This window comes from Miniopterus schreibersii (genome assembly GCF_964146895.1).
Source record: "Miniopterus schreibersii genome assembly, chromosome: 9".
In the NCBI taxonomy this organism is placed as follows: Eukaryota; Metazoa; Chordata; class Mammalia; order Chiroptera; family Miniopteridae; genus Miniopterus; species Miniopterus schreibersii.
In genome coordinates, this window is record NC_138118.1 from 30,794,882 (window position 1) to 30,819,587 (window position 24,706).

Genomic DNA, 24,706 nt, shown 5'->3' on the forward strand with positions numbered 1-24,706 from the left:
GGACTAAGCTTTAATATGGACTAAACTTTGGCATGGTGCAGAAGATCTCTGGACATTGGCCCTACTTCTGGCCCTGATTTTCCATGACTAGATGGGCAGACATGGGACACTGGGTACCCAGGAAGGACACTCTTGATTTTGCATCTCACATTACAAATAAATGTTATCACCAGACCTCATCCTCCCTTGTGAGTCTCCTGGAGTGCTTACCTTGTGACACCACAGGAACCTTCCCTTCCACAAGCAACAGAACCAGGGTTAAAATCCACATAGCTGCTCCAAGGAGGCATTCTTAATGGTTCTTAAATTTTGAATATATAAAAAATCACCTAGAGGGTTTGTTAAAGCACAAATTGCCAGTAGTCCTTACCTCCAGTATCTGAATCACTAGACTGGAGATGGAGCATGAGATATTGCCTTTCCAATGAGTTTTCAGGATTGTGTGATTTGCAGTGGCTAATTTGAGAACTACTGTTATCTGAACACCAAGGAAAATTGAAAAAACACTAATATTAAGTGATAAGAAGAAATTATTTTTACTGTGATAATAGCATTGTTGTTCTACTTTTTAAAAATCTCTAACTATAGAGATTCATAGTGAAGTGTTGATGAATGAAAGAATAGTATGGTGGAATTTTACCAATGCTTTATTTAAAAAATAAAGGTGAGAAAAAATTGTTCATTTTTGAAACTAATTGATAGGTATGTGCACACTTAAAATTATCTCTCTTTTTTAAATATGCTGAAAATTTCCAAAATAAAAGATTAAAATAAATAAACAAAGGTCTCTGTTTGCTCGAATTCTGTATATGGAATTCAAATAGTATGAATTCATCAGAATTCATCAATACAGAAAAACAGATAATTCTTTTTATTTTTTTTATTAAATTTATTGGGGTGACAATGGCTAATATGAACATATGGTTTCAGGTGTGGGTTTCTACATTACAAGATCTGTATATTGCTCTGTGTGCCCACCACCCATAGTCACATCTTCTCCATCACCATATATTAAGACCACCTTCACCTCCACCCCTCACCCCGCTCTCTCTGGCCACCACTACACTGCTGTTTATGTCCATGAATTTCAGTTTTATAACCCACATATGAGTGAAATCATATGGTTCTTACCTCTTCCTGCCTGACTTACTTCACTTAGCATAATAGTCTCAAGGTTCATCCATGTTGTTGCAAATGGCAGTATTTCATCCTTTCTTATGGCTAAGTAGTATTCCAATGTGTACATGTACCACACCTTTTTTACCCAGTTCTCTCGGGCAGGACACTTTATTTGTTCCATGTGTTGGCCACTGAGAATAATGCTGCAAAGAACATAGGGGTGTGTATATTTTTGCTTTATCTTAAATGCACAAGAAGATTCATTTTTGTAATACCTTAACTTTAGATAGGAGTCTTCCATACAATTAACAGTTATTTTTTATATGAGAGACATTTCAATAAACACAGACCACCACTTTAATCAAAATGTCTTTTATTTTCCATCACCACAATGATGTTTGGTGTAGCTTTGCTAACCTAGGTTATTCTTGCTTCATCAGTCAAGACAGCAGTTAAAATGGTTTAAATGGCAGACTTCCCTAACCAAGCTTCTCGGCTTGTTTTTTTTATTGTAACTATTAATCTTAAATGTTAATCTTAAATGTCAAACTGTCTTCATTTATAAAAGATGATTATGGATATCTTCTATCACCATGTAATATATCTCTCAAGGAATATTTATGATATATACAAAAATGTACGGTTCTTATATGAGTAAAAATGATGATCTTTGAAGAGAATGTAATATTCAGAAAGAAGTTACTCTAATAATAAATATGAATTTCTCTATGATAGTCACTTTTTTATTTTATTGTTGACAGTATTACAGATGTCGCCCAATCCCCCCTTCATCTCCCTACTCCAACCCCTGCCCCACTTCAGGCCTTCACCACACTATTGTCTGTGTTCATTGGTTTTATACACACACACACACACACACACACACACACACACACACACGAGTTCTATGGTTAATCTATTCCTGTCTCACACCCACTCTTTTCTGAGATATGTCAGTCTGTTTCATGCCTCCATGTCTCTGGACCTATTTTGTTCATGAGTTTATTATCTTAATTAGATTCTACTTATAGGTGAGATCATGTGATATTTGTCATTCTCTTCTGGCTTATTTCATGCAGCATAATCCAGGTCCAACCATGCTGTTGGAAAGGGTAAGAAATCCTTCTTTCTTACAGCTGCACAGTATTTCATCGTGTAAATGTACCACAGCTTTTTTATTCACTCATCTACTGATGGGTACTTGGGCTGTTTCTAGATATCAGTTATCATAAATAATGCTGCTATGAACATAAGGGTGCACATATTCTTTCTGATTGGTGTTTGGGGCTTCTTAGGATATATTCCTAGAAGTGGGATCACTGGGCAAATGGCAGGTCAATTTTTAATATTTTTGAGAAAACTTCATACTGTTTTCCATAGTGGATGCACTAGTCTACATTCCCACCAGCAGTGTACTAGCATTCCCTTTTATCTGCATCCCCACCAACACTTATTATTTGTTGATATATTCATAGTAGCCATTCAGGCAGGTTTGAGATGATATCTCATTGTAGTTTTAATTTGCATCTCTCTGATGATTAGTGACAATAACACATTTGATAAGAGGTTAATTTCCAAAATATACAAAGAACTCATACAACTCAATTAGAGGAAGATAAATAATTCAATTTAAATATAGGCACAGAATCTGAATAAGCACTTCTCCAAAGAGGACATACAGATAGCCAAGAGACATGAAAAAATGCTCAATGTTGCTAATCATCAGATAGTCACTTTTTAATTAGTGCTGATTAGCTGGCGTATGAAGTATTTTACTTCATTATTTCCATGCATTTGTCTGATCAGATATAACATTAAGAAATGGTGGGCAAAAGATATTAAAATATAGGTAAGTTTCATTAGCATATTTTCAGTTGAGAATAGTAATAAAGCATGAGTGGAGGTTTTAGCTACAGATTAATATTAAATTTATATATTTATGAAATAAAGGTCTTTGTTACACAAAGGGAATTTATAAACTTTACAAATAAATTCAAATACTACATAATGCAACTTACTGTTTTTTGTCATCATTTTATAGATGGAAAAATAACTGAACCCTGGAAGTATTGAGTAACAGGGATGATTAACTAGGGTTAAACTGGACTTATATTGAAGTGGTCCAACAGTCCAGGGTTTTTATCACTTACAGTTTCATCTTCTCAGTCCCTAGAAATGTAAGAAATAATTGTACATCATGCTAACCACTGTGAAAATTATTTACTACTTTGAAAGCAGCAAAAATTGTCCTTTGAAATGCATTAAAACAAAACATAATACTCTACTTTTTATGCAAGTTATAAATAGATTATATATGAAACGCATGTGTATTTTACTGAGGCATAAGATGGGTAATAGTATTCACATGGGATGCTTTAGTTATCTTACATTATGCCCTCAAAAGAAAACAAAAAGTAAGTTATTGATATAACCTTTGTGTCTCAAATCTGATTTGTACAAAAATGTACAAATGTACAGGGGGCTGAGCTGTCCTTTTCTTTACTCTCAATCTTGCTATTTATAGATTTAAAGAAAAACATTGTCATTACTAAGAAAATGTCAAAAATTTATAGAATACTGTAGACAAAAATGTTTTGTTTTTTTTAAATTTATGTTTACTGTTGAAAGTATTACAGATGTAACCCTTTTTCCCCATTGATCCCCTCCACTGGGTATCTGCCCGCCCCCCAGGCCTTCTCCACACTAATGTCTGTGTCCATGGGTTATGCGTGTATGTATATAAATTCTTTGATTAATCCCCTCCCCCCAGTTCCTCACCCTGCCTTCCATCTGAGATTTGTCAGTCTCTTCCATGTTTCTGGATCTATTTTGTTCATCAGATTATTTTGTTCATTAGATTCCACATATGAGTGAGATCATGTGATGCTTGTCTTTCTCTGACAGTCTTATTTCACTTAGCATGATAATCTCCAGTTTCATCCATGCTCTTCCAAAGGATAAGAGATCCTTCTTTTTACAGATGTAAAGTAAATGTATCAAGATTTTTTTATCTACTCATCAACTGATGGGCACTTGGGGTATTTCTAGATCTTAGCTATTGTAAATTGTACTGCCATGAAAATAGGGGTGCATGAATTCTTTCTGATTGGTATTTCAAGTCTCCTGGTATATATTCCTAGAAGTGGGATCACTGGGTCAAATGGTAGTTCCATATTTAACATTTTTAGGAAACTCCACACTGTTTTCCATAGTGGCTACATGACTCTGTATCCCCACAAGCAGTGTACTAGGGTTTCCTTTTCTCCACATCCTTACCAGCACTTCACCTTTATTGATATGATGATGGTAGTCATTCTGACAAGTGTGAGGTGATATCTCATTGCTGTTTTAATTTGCATCTCTCTGATGATTAGTGACTTTGAGCATTTTTTCATGTTTTTTGGTCACCTATATGTCCACTTTGGAGAAGTGTCTCTTTAGGTCCTTTGCAAATTTTTTAATTGGATTGTTTTCTTTTTGTTAACTTGAATGAGTTCCTTATATATTTTGGAAATTAGCCCCTTATCAGATGTATCATTGGCAAATATGTTATCTGATACAGTGGGCCCCCTTCTTGTTTTGTTGATGGTTTCTTTCACTGTGCAGAAGCTTTTTATTTTAATGCAGTCCTATTTATTTTCTCCTTTTTCCCCCCTGTCCTAGATGTATCAGCAAATATATTGCTACAAGAGATGTTTGAGATTTTGCTGCCTATGCTTTCTTCCAGGATTTATTTTTGGTTCACTACTTACACTTAAGTTTTTTATCCATTTTGAATTTATTCTTGTGTATGGTATGTGTTGGTGGTCTAGCTTCATTTTTTTTGCATGTGCCTGTCCAATTTTACCAACAGCATTTATTGAAGAGACTGTCTTTTCTCCATTGTATACTTTTGCTTCCTTTGTCAAATATTGAGTGTAAATGTTTGGTTTGATTTTGGGGATCTCTTTTCCGTTCCCTTGATCTATATGCCTGTTCTTGTGCCAGTAGCAGGCTGTTTTGATTACCATGTCTTTGTAGTATAACTTGATATCTGGTATTGTGATCCCTCCAATGTTGTTCTTTTTTCTCAAGATTGAAGTGGCTATTTGGGCTCTGTTTTGGTTCCATATATATTTTTGCTGTGTTTGTTCTAGACCTGTGAGATATGCCATGTATTGAATTTATAGATTGCTTTGGGTAGTATTGACACTTTAATGATGTCAGTTCTACCAATCCTTGACCACGGTATATTTGTCCAGTTGTTTTTATCTTCCTCTCTTTTTGCAATATCCTGTAGCTTTTTGAGTATAGGTCTTTTACCTCTTTGGTAAAGTTTATTCTTAAGTATCTTAATTTTTTTGTGACAATGGTAAATGAGATTGTATTTTACTTTTACTTTTTGTGAATTCACTATTGGTATATAAAAATGCCATCGACTGTCTGGCCAGTGTTGCTCAGTGGTTGAGTATTCACCTATGAGCCAAGAGATCAAGGTTCAATTCCCAGTCAGAGCACATACCCTGGTTTCTGGCCCGACCCCAAGTAGGGAGGGTTCAGGAGGCAGCCAATCAATGATCACTGATATTTCTATCTCTTTCCTTCTCCCTTCCTCTCTCTGAAATCAATAAAGAAATATATTTTTTAAATGCCATAGTTTTCTGTGTTAATATTGTATCCTGCTACAATGCTGAATTCATTCATTAAATCTAGTAGTTTTTTGGTGGTCTTTAGTGTTTTTTATGTACAATTCCATGTCATCTGCAAATAATGACAGTTTTACTTCCTTTTTTTCAATTTGAATGCCTTTTATTGTTTCTTCTTGTCTAACCGCTGTGGCTAGGATTTCAAGTACTATGTTGAATAAGAGTGGGTGAAAGTGGTCATCCTTGCCTTATAACTTTTCTTTGGGGAAATGCTTTTGGGTTTTGCCCATTGAGTATGATGTTGGCTGTAGGTTTGTTATATATGGCATTATGTTGAGGTGTGATCCCTCTATTCCTACTTTGCTGAGAGTTTTTATCCAAAATCGGTGTTGGATTTTGTTGAATGCTTTTTCTGCATCTATTGATATGATCATGTGGTTTTTGTCTTTCAATTTGTTTATGTGGTGTATGACATTAATTGATTTTTGAATATTGTATTAGTCTTGCATCCCTTGAGTAAACCTTACTTGGTCATGACGTATGATTTTTTTAATATATTGCTGGATCCAATTTGCTAATATTTTGTTGAGGATTTTAGCGCCTATGTTCACAAGGATATTGGCCTGTAATTTTCTTTCTTTGTAGTGTCTTTATCTGGTTTTGGGATTAGGATAATGCTGGCCTCATAAAAAGAGCTTGGAAGTGTTCATTCCTCTTGGATTTTTTGGAATAGTTTGAGGAGGATAGGAGTTAGTTCTTTGAATGCCTGGTAAAATCCCCTGTGAATCCATCCAGACCAGGGTTTTTGTGGGCTTGGAGTTTTTCTAATTCTGCTTCAACTTCATCTGTAGTTATTGGCCTATTCAAGTTTTCTGACTCTTCTTGATGGAGTTTTGGAAGATTGTATTTTTCTAAGAATTTGTCCATTTTTTCCAGGTTGTCCAGTTTGGTGGCAGTTCAGAGTGTTTTCTTACAGTCATTTTTATTTCTGTAATTTCAGTTGTTACTTCATCTTTTTTATTTCTGATTTCTGATTTTGTTTATTTGGTTCCTCTCTCCTTGTTTCTTGATGAGTCTGGCTAAAGGTTCATCAATCTTGTTTATCTTTTCGCAGAACCAGCTCTTGGCTTCATTGTTTTTTTTTATTGCTTTTTTAGACTCTATGTCATTTATTTCTGCTCTGATCAAAGTTATGTCCTTCCTTCTACTTACTCTGGTCTTTTCTTGTTCTCCTCTTTGTAACTCTTTAAGCTGTAGGGATAAATCGTTTATTAGAAGTTTTTCTTCCCTTTTTTTTTTTTTTTGAGGTATGCCTGTGGTGCTATCAACTTTCCTCTCAGAACAGCTTTCATTGTGTCCCATAGATTTGGGGTTGTGATGTGTTCATTTTCATTTGTTTCCCGGAAGTTTTGTATTTTTTCTTTGATATCTTTGGTAACGCATTCATTGTTTAATAACATACTATATAGCCTTCATGAGTTTGGATATTTTTTAGTGTTTTTATTGTATTTGATTTCAGGACACTGTGATCCGAGAAGATGCTTGGTATTGTTTCAATCTTCTTGTACTGGTAGAGAATTGTTTAATGTGTTAGCTGTCTTTGAGAATGTCCCATGTGCACTTGAGAAGAATGTATATTCTATACCTTTGGGGTGAAATATCAATTAAACCTATCTGATCTAGTGTGTTATTTAGGATCACTGTTTCCTTGTTAATTTTTTTGTCTAGAAGATCTGTCCAGTGATATCAGTAGGGTGTTAAATTCCCTTACTATGATTGTATTGCTTTCAATCTCTCTCTTAAAGTTCTCCAGAAGATTTTTTTATGTTTGGGTGCTGCTATATTAGGTAGATACATGTTTACTAGGGTTATATCTTCTTGTTGGTTTGACCACTTTAGTGTTATGTAGTGCCCTTCATTGTCTCTTGATATGGCTTCATTTTGAAGTCTATTTTGTCAGATATGAGTATTGCTACCCTTGCTTTTTTTTTTTTTTTTTTTTTTCATTTCCATTCCTTCACTTTCATCCTCTGTGAATCCTGTGTTCTGAGGTGGATCTCTTGTAGACAGCATATACATGGGTCATGTGTTCTTATTCATTCAGCTACCTTACATCTTTTGAATGGAGCATTAAGCCATTTACATTTAAGTTTATCATTGATAGGTTCTTATATATTGCCATTCTTTCATGCCTGTGTTCCTCTTTTTCCTTATATTTCTTTCTCTAATATTTCTTATAGTGCTGGTTTTGTAGTAATAAACTCCTTTAGCCTTTTCTTGCCTATGAAGTTCTTTATTTTACCTTTAATTTTGAATGATAGATTTGCTGGATAGAGTAGTCTTGGGGTTCAGCCCTTTACTTTTCATTACTTTGTATACTTCATGCCACTCCCTTCTGGCCTGAAGTGTTTCTATAGACAAATCAGCTGACAGTGTAATGGGAGCTTCCTTGTAGATAACTTTCTGTCACTCTTGGTGCTTTTAAGATTCTTTCATTATCTTTAAAATTTGTCATTTTAATTATGGTATGTCAAAGTGTGGGTCTTTTGGGGTTCATCTTGATTGGGACTCTGTGTTTCCTGAACTTGAATGACATTTTCCTTCACAAGGCTAGGGAAATTTTCTGTCATTATTTCTTCAAAAGCTTCTCAGTTCCTTGTTCAAATTATTTTCCTTCTGGCACCCCTATGATACAAACATTGTTACATTTCATGTTGTCCCAGAGCTCCCTTAAACCCTCCTACTGCTTTTTAATTTTTTTTCCTAATTGCTGCTCTGAATGTGGGTTTTTTTCTACCCTGTCTTCTAATTCTTTGATTCAGTCCTCAGCTTCTCCTAGTCTACTCTTAATTCCTTCCAAGTTATTTTTTATTTCAGCTATGTCATTCTTCATTTCTGCTTGTTTCATATTCATGGTTTCTACCTCTTTTTCTATGTTGGTGTAGTTCTTAAGTTGTTTGAACCTCCTTACAACCATTACTTTGAATTCTTTATCTGACAAATTGTATGCTTCCATTTCATTTAGTTCCTTTTCTGGTGATTCTTCCTTTTCTTTCATTTGGGGGTTATTTCTTTTTCTCCCCATTTTGCTGGCTCTTTGTATTTGTTTCTCTGTATTAGACCAAACTGCTATGCCTTCCAGTCTTTGTTGGGTGGTCTTATGTTGTAGGTGTTTTGTGGAACCCAGTGGTGCAGTCTCTTGGGTCATCTGAGCTGGGTTCTCTAAAAATGTCACTTGAATTATTTTGGGTCTCCCATTGTAATTGGATCTTGAATGTTGTTGTACCATTTGTGGGCAGAGTCTCCACTCAGGATGGCTGTGAGGCTCACTTCCAACCACATCATGCATGAGCTGTTGTGCAGGTTCTGACAGGGTAGAAAAAAAATACAACAAAACAAAACAAGAAATAAAACAAAAACATACACAAGACCCCAACTACAACAACAGCAACCACAAAAGAAGAGAGAACTAGGAAAGAGAAAAGGGCAAGAAAGATAGAAAAGAAGAAAAAAATACAAGGAGAGAAAAAAGGGTAAGAAGAAGGAATATGAAGAAGTAGAGATGAAATGAAGAAAATAAGAACAGCCTGGCCGGTATGATTCAGCTGTTGAGCACTGACCTATGATCCAGGAGACTGCTGTTTGATTACTAGCCAGGGCACATGCCTGGGTTGCAGGTTCAGTGCCCAGTGGGGTTGGGGAGCATGCAGGAGGCAGCCAATCAATGACTTTCTCATCATTGATGTTTCTATTTCTTTTTCTCCCTCTCCTTTCCTCTCTCTGAAGTCAATGGGATATATTTAAAAAAAAAAAAAAGAAAATAAGAAAAAAGAATAGGGGAAGGAAATTAATACAAAAGAGGAAGAAAAAAATTTGAAGAGAAAAATAGAAAATAGATAGACCCAAAATAAGACAAAAACAAAAGATGGGGAAGCGAGAGAAAATGAAAAGGAAAAAAGAAAAGAGAAAGAGTAGGAAAGGGGAAGAGAAAAAAATTAAATATATGAAAGAAACAATAGAGACTAAAGTAATAACAAATCAATAAAGCATAGATAATGAATATAAGTAAAAATAGGGGGAAAAAAGGGAAGAGAAAAAGCAAAAGATACAGGGGAAAAAAAGTGAAGTAGTGTTCTCCTAAGCACAGTTTAGGGCCTTCTGGGAGCTGTCTTTGAATACTGCTCTTCTAATGGCTGTGGCTGACAGTTCTGTCTGCCAATTCTGGGCTTCCCATGAGGTACTTAGGTGCTAACCACTGTCAGAAACTGACTTCCTTTAGATTTCAGCAACTTGTATAAAGCTCCAAGGGATCCACAGTTTGTGTCCCTCCCTGCAGGACTTGGCTGTGCAAGGGCAAGACCATGCTGCACTCTAAGGCTGGTTTGTTAGCAGCATCACAGGGCTGGGTTAGCAAACTTCCCAGGTTCCCCAGGCTCCTCCTCCACCCACTTTTGCCTGCAAGCCAACTGTCAATATTAATCACTCAAAAGTTTTTCTGAGAGGGCTTTAGGCAGAAGCAGGAGTCTAGACCTCTGAGTCTTCTATGAGGGGAAGGTGCTGTTCAGATTTCAGAGAAGTAGTGGGTGTGTTTCTGCATCCCAGAACTACTACTTTGAGAGTGTCCCAGAATATTACTCTGCCCTAGGTTGGGTGGAGATCCTCTTATGCCTTCCAGTGTTATCACCTGGAGTTTGTATCAGCTCTCCAGTGTGGGAGAAGCACCAGTCAGGTTCCCAGGATAGTGGAGTGGATGGTCCCAACCCCTATCCAGGCACTGATGCTTCCTGAGACTGTTCAAACCTATAGGTTTGGCCACTGCTGCTATTTCTCCAACAAAGGTCCAAATGCAGGGTGTGGCAGGCAGGGCTCATGAGAGTGTGGCAGGCTGTATTACCTAGGGTGGGATGGTTTCCAGGAGAGGATAGTGACTCTCAGGAAAATGGTGGTTGGGTTTGAGGTGGGACTACTGAATGCAGTACTCTCAGCAGCTGATTTTCCATGTCTCCCTCCAATGCTTCCCACCCAAGCCTCTCCTTAGGCACCTTGAGACCACACTGAGACCACCAAAGCCTCAGGTGAGTAGCTTCAGAGGAAACTCTTGTTGGCTCTGGGTTTAAAAACAAAACATAACAAATATAGGAGCACCTAAATTTATTTTAAAAAAACTTCTGATGACTTTAAGGGAGAGATTCACAGCAATACAGTCATACTAGGGGACTTAAACACCCCACTGACTTCACTGGATAGGTCTTTCAGACAAAAAATCAGCAAGGAAACAGTCACCCTAAATGACACACTAGATCAGATGGATTTAATTGACATTTATGGAACATCCTACCCCAAAGCAGAATATACGTTCTTCTCAAGTGCACACAGGACATTCTCAAAGATAGGCCACATGCTAGCACACAAAACAAGATAAAGACACAATAAGGAAAAAGAATTACAAGCCAATATCCCTGATGAACATAGATGCTAAAATCCTCAACAAAATATTATCAAATCAAATCGATAAGGCTTTACAAGTTCAAGAAGATTGAAGTCATATCAAGCATCTCCTCGGACCACAATGGCATGAAATTAGAAAACAACCACAATAAAAACACTAAAAAACATTAAAAAACATGGAGACTAAAAAGCATGTTTTTAAACAATGATTGGGTTACCAAAGAGATAAAAAAAGAAATAAAAAACTTTCTGGAAACAAATAAAAATGAACTCACAACAACTCAAAATCTATGGGACATAATGAAAGCAGTCCTGAAAGGGAAGTTCATAGCACTATAAGCCTACCTCAAAAAACCAAGAAAAATTTCTAATAGACTCTTTAACCCTACAACTTAAAAACTTAGAAGGCGGTCAACAAGAAAAGACCAGAGTAAGGAGAAGAAAGAAAATAATAAAGATTAGAGCAAAAATAAATGGCATAGATACTAAAAAACAATACAAAAAATCAATGAAACCAAGAGCTTGTTCTTTGAAAAGATAAAAAAGATTGATGAATCTTTAGCCAGACTCATCAAGAAACAAAGAGAGAGGACCCAAATAAACAAAATCAGAAACAAAAGAGGTAAAATAACAACTGACCCAACAGAAATACAAAAGATTATAAGAAAATACTTTTTCATAAAAAACTATATGCCACCAAGCTGGAAAACCTGGATGAAAAGGACAAATTCCTAGACATGTACAACCTTCCAACACTCAATCAGGAAGAGTCAAAAAGCCTAAATAGGCTGATAACTGCTGATGACGTTGAAGCAGTAACCAAAAGGCTCCCAGCACACAAAAGCCCTGGTCTGGATGGCTTCATAGGAGAGTTTTACCAAATATTCAAAGAAGAAGTAACACCTATCCTTCTCAAACCATTTCAAAATATCCAAGAGGAAGGAACACTTCCAAACTTTTATGAGGCCAGCATTAGCCTAATTCCAAAACCAGATAAAGAGAAACTAAAAAAAAGTCCCATTTATACTATAAAGAAAGAGAATTACAGGCCAATATCCCTGATGAACATAAATGCTAAAATCCTAAACAAAATATTAGCAAACCAGATCCAGCAATATATTAAAAAAGATCATACACTATGACCAAGTGGGATTTATTCCAGGGATGCAAGGCTGGAGCAATATTTGCAAATCAGGGCAGGTGGCTCAAAGCAGACTGGAGTTGTGCCAGGACAGCCTGGGTTGTGTGGCTCCGGGAAAAAAGCCAGGGAACTGTGATGAGTACCGCTCCCAAACCATCCACAGACACCATCTTTCTTAGGTTGAGCACTCCCCTCAATACAACATTAGCCTACTGGGATGCACTAGCTCCACTCTCTTAACTCCATGTCACCCTGCCCTGCCTAGCTCACACCCTGCAGATAGTCAGTTGCCTGGGCCTGAGATACTGAGGTCTGGGTGGACTTAGGGGCTGTCAGAGACTGAGTTTTGTGGCTCTGGGGCAGGAACCATTTCCCCCCTGTTCCCCTAACTGACACTGCCCCCTCACAGGAGATATACTATCCCAACCTGCCCAACTAACTGTGGTCCCCAGTGTGGAGCTCACACTTTGCAGAATTATCAGCTGGATGTGGCTAGCTTAGGCCCCCTGTTTTGGACATTCTAGGAAGGCAACTGAGGAGGTTTGGACAGAATCAAGGAGAGACTGAGATGGATACCATTTACCCTCACATGCCCAACTGGTGCCACCATTCCTGTAAAGAGCCCTCCCTTCACACAACCAAATCTTGGTCTGTTTAAGCCTCATGAACTCTGCTGGCCTCACCCTGACAACTTCCTGAGACCCCTTCCCAAAGGTCCATAGGCACCTGGTGAGTGGCCACTACCCTTGATGTACCCTAGGCATTTTGCTGAGTAGCATGAGACCCAGCACTGGTGTCAAGTTTGAATCTGTATCAGTCTGTTGAACACCACCCATCCCTACCTGGTGACTCACTGAGAACCTACCTCACACAACTTGTGAATCACCAGAGGCTCTTTCAGTGACTAAGACTAACAAATAGCGAGCAGGTGAAGGCAAATTTGGGGAGCCTTGGATCTTTTGCTGACCTACCTCCAAGCTTAGTGTTTGGTCATTCCCACACATACCCAGGCTCAGCAGAGGGAGCCACAAACAGATCACTTTGTAGCTCCAAACAGGTAGACCAGTATTAGTCACAGGCAGTGCCTGACATTAACCAAGTACCTCCCAAGATTCCCCAGAATAAAAATTCCACGTGGAAGTCTTTAGACCACATCAGAGAACAATTAGCTCCACAAGCAGCACATACAAAGGAAATCTTGGGAAGGAACCAGACCCTGCTGGGGTAAATTACACTTTGGGTGGTCATCTCCCACAAAGAAGCTTGTACAATGTTATCAGGGTTGATCCTCATTCTCAGCAAGACTGAGGGTCAACACCATCCACAAATGGGCCAACAGCAATAAAGTCTCAACCAGAACAGGAGGACCAACATAACACACAAAACAGACATTCCTGTAGGACCCAGACCAGGTGACCAAGGACTCTGTGCCACTGGGTCCCACAGGACACCTACTGCATAAGGTTGCCCTACTAAGACTGGAAGAAATAGCAGATCTATATAATACACAAAAACAAATACAAAGAGGCAGTCAAAATGGAGAAATGAAGAAATATGACCCAAATAAAAGAACAGAAGGAATTCCCGGGGGGGTGGGGGAAGAAATAGAAGCAAGCAATCTACCAGATAGAGAATTTAAAACAATGGTTATAAGAATGCTCAATGAACTTAGTAAGAATTTTAACAGATAGCAAGCATCAAAAAAACATACAAATCATAAAACAAAAGAACCAGTCAGAAATCAAGAATACAATATATGAAATAAAGAATACACTAGAAGAAGTCAACAACAGATTAGATAAAGCAGAGCACTGAATCAGTGACTGAGGCAGGAGCAGCAAAAAGGAAAAAAAAGAATTTTAATTAAAGAGACTTCTAGGACAACATGAAGCATCATAACATTCACATCACAGAGATACTAGAAGATAACAGAGAGAGCAAGGAATTGAGAATCTGTCTGAAAAAGGTGAAAGAAAGAGACAAGTCAAGGAAGTTCAGAGTCCCAAACACGATTAACACAAAGAGGCCCACACCAAGACACATCATAATTAAAATGTCAAAAAGTTAGACATTTTAATTATGTCAAAATTAAAAGAGAATCTTAAAAGTAGCAAGAGAAAAACGGTTATCTACAAGGAAGCTCACATAGGCCTGTCAGCTGATTTCTCCACAGAAACTTTTCAGGCCAAAAGAGATTGGCACAAAATACTTAGAGATAAAAAGCAAGAAACTACAACCAAGACTACTCCACCCAGCAAGGTTATCATTTAAGAGCAAAGGAAAAATAAAGACCTTCTCAGACAAGAAAAAGCTTAAAAAGGTATTACTGCCAAACTAGTGATACAAGAAATGTTAAAGAGACTTCTTAAATAGGAAGAAAAAAGGAGGAACATAGTTATAAAGAATAAAATGGCAATAAATATGTACCTATCAATAATCACTTTAAATATAAATGAATGAAATGCTCCAAATGACATACAGTAGCTGAATGGATAAGAAAAAGAGGCCCAGACTCCAAGGCTACATACCCCAGAATAAAAACAAAACTTGGCCTTCTTTTAAAAAAAAAAAGACCCATATACCCGTATATATGCTGTCTACAAGAGACTCACTTCAGATTGAAAGGCACACGCAGACTTTCTTACTTTATGCAAATAGAAACAAAAAAAAGCTGGTGTAGCAATACTTATATCAGACAAATTAGACTTTAAAACAAAGGCTATAATAGGATACAGAGAAGGACATTACATAATGATAAAGCGATCAATCCAACAAGAAAATATAACCCTTGTAAATATTTATGCACCCAATATAGGAGCACCTAAATATATAAAGCAAATATTAATGAACATAAAGGGAGAGATCAACAGTAATACAGTTATAGTAGAAGATTTTAACTACTATTGACTCCAATTGATATATGTCAGTGAGTAGAAAAAGGAAATGATAAACATTAGAGTACAAATAAACAAAACAAAGTTCATGGGTGGACCTAAAGAATATTATGCTAAGATAAATAAGCCCAGAAGAGAAAGACAAATATCACATGATCTCATTTATATGTGGAAGCTAAAAAACAAAATACACTGATGAATAAAATAGATCCAGAGACAGAGAATCATGGAACAAACTGACAAATCTCAGAGGGAAGGTGGGGGTGGGTCGGTGGTTGGGGAGAGATTAACCAAATAATTTGCACGCATATATGCATAACCCATGGACACAGACAATAGTGTGGTGAAGACCTGGGGTAGGGGGTGGGTGCAGGATAGAAGGGTTCAATGGGGAAAAAAGGGGACATCTGTTATACTTTCAACAATAAAGATAAATTTAAAAAAAGGAAGGAAGGAAGGAAGGAAGGAAGGAAGGAAGGAAGGAAGGAAGGAAGGAAGGAAGGGAGGGAGGGAGGGATGGAGGGAGGGAGGGAGGGAGGAAGGAAGGAGAGAGAGAGAGAAAGAGAAGAAAGAAAAAGAAAGAAAGAAAGAAAGAAAGAAAGAAAGAAAGAAAGAAAGAAAGAAAGAAAGAAAGAAAGAAAGAAAGAAAGAAGGAAGAAGGAAGGGAGAGAGAGAGAGAGAGAGAGAGAGAGAGAGAGAGAGAGAGAGAGAGAGAGAGAGAGAGAGAGAGAGAGAGAAGAAAGAAAGAAAGAAAGAAAGAAAGAAAGAAAGAAAGAAAGAAAGAGAAAGAAAGAAAGAAAAGATCAATGAAAGCAAGAGCTGATTCTTTGAAAAGATAAATAAGACTGATAAACCTTTGAGCAGACTCAACAAGGATAAAAGAGAGAAGGCCAGAGAAAAATTAAATCAGAAATTAAAGAAAAGAAATAATACACCACAGAAATACAAAGGATTAAAAGAAAATATTACAAACAAATATGTGACAAATAATCGGACAATTTGGAGAAAATAAATTCCTAGAAACATAAAATCTTCCAAAACTGAATCAAGAAGAAACAGAAAATCTGAACACACCAATTACAACTAACAAAATTGTAGCAGTAATAAAAAAATAAAATTAAATTAAAAAACCAACAAACCAAATTCCTGGATCAAATGACTTCACAAGTAAAATTTACAAAACATTCAAAGAGGAACTAACATCTATCCTTCTCAAGCCATTATAAAAAACTCAAAAAAGGAAAGACTCCCAAAACTTTTTATGAAGCCAAATTATCCTCATTACAAAACTAGTTAAAGCCACTAGAAAGAAAGAAAATTAGAGACCAATATAGTTGATGAAGATAGATTCAAAAATCCTAAAGAAAATATGACCAACCTGAATTCAGCAATACATTAAAAAAGATCATACCCCATGATCAAGTAAAATTTATTCCTGGGATGCAAAGTTGGTAAAATATACCCAAATCAATTAAAACAATGCACTACATTTTTTAAAATGTAGAATGAAAATCATATGATCATTTCAACAGATGCATAAAAAGCATTTAACAAAATCCAGCACCCATTTTTGATAAAAAGTCTCAGCAAACTAGGAATAGAGAAAACATTCCTCAACATAATAGAGGCCATATGTGACAAACCCACAGCTAACATCATACTAAATAGAAAAAAGCTAAAAACATTTCCCTTAAGATCAGGAACAAGACAGGGGTGTCCACTTTCACTACTCATATTCAACATAGTACTAGAAGTCCTAACCACAACAATCAGACAATAAGAAAAAGTAAAAGGCATCCAAATTGAAAAGAAAAAGTAAAACTTTCATTATTTGTAGATGACATAATACTATAAATAGAGAACTGTAAAGATTCCACCAAAAAAAAAAAAAACACCTACTAGAACTGATAAACAAATGTAGTAAACTAGCAGGATACAAAATATTCAGAAATCCATTCAATTTTTATACATTAATAATGAACTATCAGAAATGGAATCTAAGTAAACAATCCCATGTACAATTGCATTTAAAAAATACCTAGGAGTAAATTTAACCAAGGAGGTAAAAAACAAACAAACAAAACCCCTGTATTCAGTAAATTATAAGACACTGAAGAAAGAAACTGAAGGTGCAAGTGAATGGAAGCATATACTGTGCTCATGAATAGGAAGAATTCACATCATTAAAATGTCCATACTACCCAAAAGCAATCTACCCAATGCATTATCTATCAAAATATCAACCACATATTTCATAGAACTAGGACAAATATTCCAAAAATTGATGTGAAACTACAAAAGACCCCAAATAGACATAGCAATCTTGAAAAAAAAGAATAAAGTTGTAGGTATCACACTAGCTGATATCAAACTATAATACAAGGATATAGTAATCAAGACAGCATGGTACTGGCATAAAAACAAACATAAAGATCAATGGAACAGAATTGAGAGCCCAGAAATAAACCCATGCCTATATGGTAAATTAATATTTGACAAAGGAGGCAAGAACATACAATGGAGTAAAGATGCTATTTATTCCCACAACACATTTTGTTCTTAAGGCATTTGTTCCTCAAGGCCACAGTGTGAAAGATTAGCTTCTCCAGATCTTCACATCCTTTACCAGCCTCAGACCATGAAAATGTTAATTAGAATTTTATACCCAAATGTCTATAAGCTATCCTACCTGAAATGTTGTTTTTTCCTCACTCAAGATTTTGAGATCACCACTTCTTGGCTCTTTCTTCCCAAGTACCGAAACCCCTAAACATTTTATATGCCCATTTTATATGTTGGGCATCATCTTAGCCTTGATTCTTCAAAACATATCACTCAAATGGCAAGGGTAGAAAAAAGTAAGTATAAAAGAAACTTCCCTCCTACCTAAAATACCCTAAGTTTCACACTGGATGTTTCTTTCTTCTTGATCATCACCTTTGTCCCACCTGGACTATAAGATGAAGAGAATTTCTGAAATGGGAGAACCTTTTAAGTTCTCTATCACACTAACAGAATTTTAGGTGGGTAAAAAGAAATAAAAAGTTAAATAGACTACTGTCATAGTTCATTATTTTATTAGTCATTACTTTATTTTTTCCAATAAAAATCTAGTAATATTACTTAAAATAATTTTTTTCTTTGAATAATAACAGAACAATATCAGGGGAAGAGAACTTGAAACCTTGATCTCCCATAGAGTATTAATGGTAACACTTCTGATCCCTTATTCATTGTTTATTTAAGATTTTGTAGACAGGAAATGTGGTCAAAGAAGACCAACTCATGACTGATTCTTGGAGAAAGCCCAGTTTTAATACATATTATTGTTGCTGTAATACTGCTGGGGGTAAAAATACATTTAAGAAGGTATATCCAACACTCACTTGAGCCAGGAAGAAGTTACTCAATAAAAGACCCAAAAATGTTTACCTTTCACTAATGTAATTCTTTAGATGTTCTTCAAAATAAAATGATTACAAATTAAATTCAGTATCTTGAAGAATAAGGTTATTAAAGCTGTGCCACAGCTACCAAAAATGATTTCTTGATTGAAAGTTAATCTGTGGTACTCCCTTCCAACAAGTTGGAATTAAAGCTGTTTTTACTTTATGAGGATAAAATGTGATGATTTGGGCATAGGAGAATGATAGTTCTTCTGTTTCTTAAATCAGTAAATATTTTATATTTAACAAAGAAATAACCAATAATTTAAAAATAAGATTATTTCAGTATAGCTTCTAATTCTAAATAATTTTTGGGTGAGACACTTTCTTATGAGCAAGAATGTGCAATATAGGTCTATTGAGAATTAAAACATTTACAATACTTTATGCAATTATAATCAATATGTAATATGCTCTGCATTTTGAAAAAAAACAATATATAATTCTATGATGCGGTGACAAGAAAAAAAGAATTAGATTTACAACTCATCCAAAAATGGCATCAAAATTACAAAATAAAAGGAAAACGTCGCAACCATTTCCCTGTTTTAGCCCATTAGAAATTATCTGATTTGCCAAAATACCATTATCACTGACCTTCACTCTAGCATTAAGTAAAGAGTAGGAGGCTCATCTTAGCATAATTAATGCTTAATAAAGAGGAGGTCTGCAACGTGTTCATCACTGCATAAAATAAATACAGTCGAAAGGCAAAGAAAAACTATTAAATCTTTACTTTAGAGACATTTCAAGATTCCAAGATGGTAACGGATTGAATGGAAGCTACACTGACACTCTCCCAGGACCAAACTGAATGACAACTAAAATAGAGAAAAACCATCCTGAATAATCAACTACAACTGAAGATGAGCTAAAGAGCATCCTCATAAGCAACGACCTAAAGGGGAGACAGCATAGAGACTAGTAAGAAGTATGGAGGTACAAGAGGGGTGGCAGGGCACCCACAGGCAGCAGCTGAAGGACAAGAGGGATATCTCAGCTGTGAGGGGTTCCCACTGAGAACTTTGGGGCCTAAACCCCAAGCTTGGCTTCATAGCCCAGAGCAACAGAACTGAGAAAGGTGCCCACATAACATCTGGCTGCAAAAAGCAGCAGAATTTCTGTCTGCCAGGGAGAGAGGGCTGGAAATGCAGGCACCCTCTTAAATAGCCAATGCACAAAGTTTTGTGTGCAGCCACTCAGCTTGGGCTCCAGCAGAGAAAGGGCAGAATGACCTAGAGTGGTGTGAGAAGAATCTGGGGTTTCAGGCTCTAGAGACAACTCAGAGGGCAGCCATCTGGATTCATGTGCTGAGTCATCTCCCCATTCTGCAGAGGAAGTCTTTCTCAGGCAAACCTTTGACAGCCAGGTTGTTTTTGCCTGGCGGGGAAGGAATTGCCCCACCCACTGGAAAACCTCTTGCCCCACCCTGTGGAGTTTATGCCTTGCTGCTATCTACAGCTTGAGCTTCCTTAAGACACTAAGATGAATTAGCCTGCAGGCAAAGGCAGAACTCTGGGAGCTTTGAGTCTTTGCCTAATCTGCTTCTGGATGAGGGCCTTGGAAAAGCAGACTTGGTGTGTGTCTTGGTCCTGTCCAAATACACCCAGCCCCAGCAGAGGGAACAACAAGCCGGCCTAGCAGAGGGAACCACAAGCCATGGGTTGTTGATAGCTCCAAACAGGGTACTCAACGCCTGTCACAAACAGTGTCTGACATTGGCCTGCACCAGAGAACCTCCTAAAAGACTGAGTCCTAGCAGATACACCCAATACATAGAAACAACCCAAATAGTTACCCAAAATGGGGAGACAAAAAGACAAGCCCCAAATAAAAGAACAAGAGAAGTCTCCAGAAAAAGAGCTAAATGAAATGGAGATAAGCTATCTATCACATACAGAGTTCAGAATACTGACTGTAAGGATGCTCAACAGCATGAGGAAAGTTATAGAATCTTTGAAAAATGACCAGTCAGAAATGAAGACTGACATAACAGAAATAAAAAATATATTGGAAGGAATAAAGAGAAGACTAGAGGAAGCTGAAGATCAGATCAGCAATTTAAAAGACAGGGTAGAAAAAAATCATTCAATCAGAGACCCAAAAAGAAAAAACAATTAAAATGCAGGAGGACTGTTTAAGAGGGCTATGGGACAACATGAAACATAACAATATTCGCATTTTAGGAATACCAGAAGGGGAAGAGAATAAGCAAGAGACGGACAAACTGTTTGAAGAAATAATGGCAGAGCCCAGCCAGGTGTGGCGCAGCGGTTGAGCGTCGACCTGGGATCCAGGCGATCGGGGTTCGATTCCCGGTCAGGGCACATGCCCAGTTGTGGGCTTGATCGATGACTCTCTCATCATTGATGTTTCTGTCTCTCTCTCTCCCTCTTCTTTCCTCTCTCTGAAATCAATAAAGATATATTAAAAAAAAAAAAAAAAGAAATAATGGCAGAAACTTCCCTAACGTGGTCAAGAAAAAAGCCACATAAGTTCAGGAGGCACAGAGAGTCTCAAGCAAGAATAACCCAAAGAGGCTCATGCCCAGATATATCATAATTAAAATGCCAAAATTCAAGACAAAGAGAGAATCTTAAAGGCAGCAAGAGAATAGCAATCTGTTACCTACAAAGGAGCTCCCATAAGGCTGTCAGTTGATTTCTCATCAGAAACTCTATAGGCCAGAAGGGCATGGCATGAAGTATTCAAGGTAATGCAAAACAAGGATCTGAAACCAAGACTATTCTATCCAGCAAGGCTATCATTCAAAATAGATGGTGAAATAAAGAGCTTCCCAGACAATAAAAGGCTAAAGGAGTTTATCACCACCAAACCAGCACTGCAAGAAATGTTCAAGGGACTGCTGTAATAATAAGGAGAAATAGAGAGATAAACATAGACATAAAGAATTAAAATGGCAATAAAGACCTATCAATAATAACCTTATGGACTTTAAAGGAGAGATCAACAGCAATACAGTTATAGTCGGGGACTTTTACACCCCACTGACTTCACTGTATTGATCTTCCAGACAAAAAGTCAACACAGAAACAGTGACTCTAAATGGCACACTAGAACAGGTGGATTTGATTGATATTTACAGAACATTTCACCCCAAAGCAGCAGACTATACATTCTTCTCAAGTGCACATGGGTCATTCTCAAAGATAGACCCCATGTTAAGACCCAAAACAAGTCTCTAAAAGTTCAAGAAGTTTGAAATCATACCAAGCATCTCAGATCACAATGACATGAAATTAGAAATCAACTACAGTAAAAACACTCAAAAACATTAAAACACTCAGAGGCTAAATAACATTATTAAACAATCAATGGGTTACCAATAAGATGAAGAAAAAAATCAAAAACTTCCTGGAAACAAATGAAAATGAACACACAACAACCCAAAGTCTATGGGACACAATGAGAGCATCCTGAGAGGGAAGTTCATAGCAGTACAGGCCAACCTCAAAAAGCAAGAAAAATTTTAATAAACTGTCTAACCCTACAACTTAAAGAATTAGAAAGCTCCCCTCTGAAGCCATCTGGACAAGGGTTTTTGTTTGCTTGAAGTTTTTTTTATTATAGCTTCAATTTCATCAGTTGTTATTAGCTTATTCAGGTTTTCTGATTCTTCCTGACTCAGTTTCACATGATCTCACTCATACGTGGAATCTAATAAACAAAATAGACTGAGGAACAAAATAGATCCAGAGACATAGAAGCATGTTATAGACTGATGACTCTCAGTGGAAAGGCTGGGGTGGGGGAGTGGGTGGGGAGAGATTAATCAAAGAACTTATATGCATATATGTTTAACCCATGGACACACACAATAATGTGGTAAAGGCCTGGGGGAGAAGAATCAATGGGGGGGAAAAGGGGGATATCTGTAATACTTTCAACAATAAAGATAATTTTTTAAAAAAAGAAAATAGACATTTCACTAGAAAGCATATACAAATGATAAGGCACAGGAAACATTGGTTAACATCATTAGCCAGTATGGAAATGCAAGTTAAAACCATACAACACACCTATAAGGGTGGCTAAAATAAAATTTAGTGATAACACAAAATTCTGGGAAGGATATGGAATCACTGGTTTTCTCATAACTTCCTGGTGGGGATATAAAATAGTACCGCCTCTCTGGAAAAGAGTTGGTCAGGTTCTTAAAAAACTAAACATGCACTTACCATATGACTCAGCAATTATCCTTCCTGGTATGTATCCTAAGAAATGAAAACTTACGTTAATATAAGACTTGTACATAAACTTTCATAGCAGCTTTATTCATAATGGCCCCAAACTGAAAACAGCCTTGATGTCCTTTGACAGGTGGTTAAGCGAACTCTAGTGCAGCTGTGTTATGGGACACTGCCCATCAACAACAAGGAATTTTGTTATTGATACACACCACAATTTAGATAGATCTCAAGGGGGAAAAGCCATTCTCAAAGATTATATACTGTATGATTTCATCTCTATAACATTCTTGTAATGACAAAATTATAGATATGGAGAACAGATTAGTGATGGCCAGGGCTTAAGGATATAAAGGGGCCACATGAGGCAGTCTTGTGGTGATGGACCAGTTCTGTATCTTAGTTGTATTGATTACATAAAGCTAAATGTGGGATAAAATTGCATGAAACACACATACATGAGTGCTTGTAAAATTGGTGAAATCTGAAAAAACTCTGTGGATCATATCATTGTCAATTTCCTGGTTTTGATATTGTGTCATAGATGTTACCACTGGGGGAGACTGGGCAAAGGGAACACTGGAATTCCTTGTACTTCTTTTTTTTAAAAAATATATCTTTATTGATTTCAGAGAGAGGAAGGGAGAAAGAGAGAGACAATAACATCAATGATGAGAAAGTCATTGATCGGCAGCCTCCTGCATGCCCCCCACTGGGGATCAAGCTCCCTGTACTTTTTTATTTCTCCTGCAACTTTTTGTGACTCCGTCATCTCAAAATAAAAATTTTTTAAACTACAAAAAAAACACCCAAACCCCCAAATCCTGTACTTTATTATTAATGGTGATTGATAATTATTTTTTATCATTCTGTTTGCTAATTTTGGTAAATGTGATCCTAAAATACAGCACAAATTAACCCATCAAAAATATTTTCCAGTAAATGTACATTTAATATAAAAATTATTTCAATTATCTTTAGGTTGTTAGTTTAAATTCTGCCTTATTCTTTGAAGAACATTCTAGTCCCTTTTAGTATTAATCTGGTTAAAGGATTGTCTTCCACATATTTATCAATAAAATACTCTGTAAGCTTCTCCTAGCTTCTCTCTTAACTAAAGCTGCATATATACTAACAATACGTTTTAACTGAGTTGGCTAGTTGGACTGAACAATTCGGTGTATTTTGTAACCCAGCCAATGAAACAGTATACAATTAATAGGTCAGTACGTAAGTAGAAATATGAAGTTTGTGCCTACACATATAAAAATAAAAAGAGAATGGAGGCAACATTATTATTTCCCAAATAATGCAGTAAAGTTTTGAGGAAAATCCTGAATATTCAAATAGAAATATGACTTATTTTCTTCACAAAGAAACCTAAAATCATGTTGGTGTGTCTTTATTAAAGTTTCAGCAGCATGGAAGAAATGGAAGTAATGATTCCTATAGGGAGCTGTTTCCATAGATTATGCTTTTAAATCTAATGTACATGATGAGGCAAGAGATGTTAAGGCTATACAACCATCAAAGAAACAATAAAACATGATGCCTTCCTAATACCTGCAATTTGAAACACAAAATTAAAAAAAAAACAAAAAAAAACTTTTCCAGCCTTTTTTATAGCTAATAGCAAATCAACTTTCTCCCATTCAAACCTTAACTTGAGACCAAACCAAATGGTTTGAGAAGTAAAATATGATTTAATATTCTATTAGTTTTAAAAACTAAATATTCTATTAGTTTTAAGTCAAAGCAAAGGTATGTAGCAATAAGAAAAAAAACTCTTTACAATTAATAATTAATGAACATTTTCAAATTTTGC

The 24,706-nt window shown here is 36.5% G+C and overlaps 1 protein-coding gene across 1 annotated transcript in view; it reads right to left on the reverse strand.

Moving 5' to 3' along the window:
* Positions 1-3,828: 3,828 nt before the first annotated feature.
* The window catches only part of LOC308561483 (uncharacterized protein), a 38,362-nt gene continuing 17,484 nt past the window's right edge, over positions 3,829-24,706 (reverse strand). Inside the window, exons 2-3 of the mRNA XM_081146711.1 lie at positions 22,873-22,908; positions 3,829-9,110 (exon numbers count right to left, since the gene is read on the reverse strand). Coding sequence (XP_081002837.1) covers positions 8,563-9,093 — 531 coding nt within the window. The 5' untranslated portion in view covers positions 9,094-9,110; positions 22,873-22,908 and the 3' untranslated portion in view covers positions 3,829-8,562. The remainder of the gene's footprint in view (positions 9,111-22,872; positions 22,909-24,706) is intronic.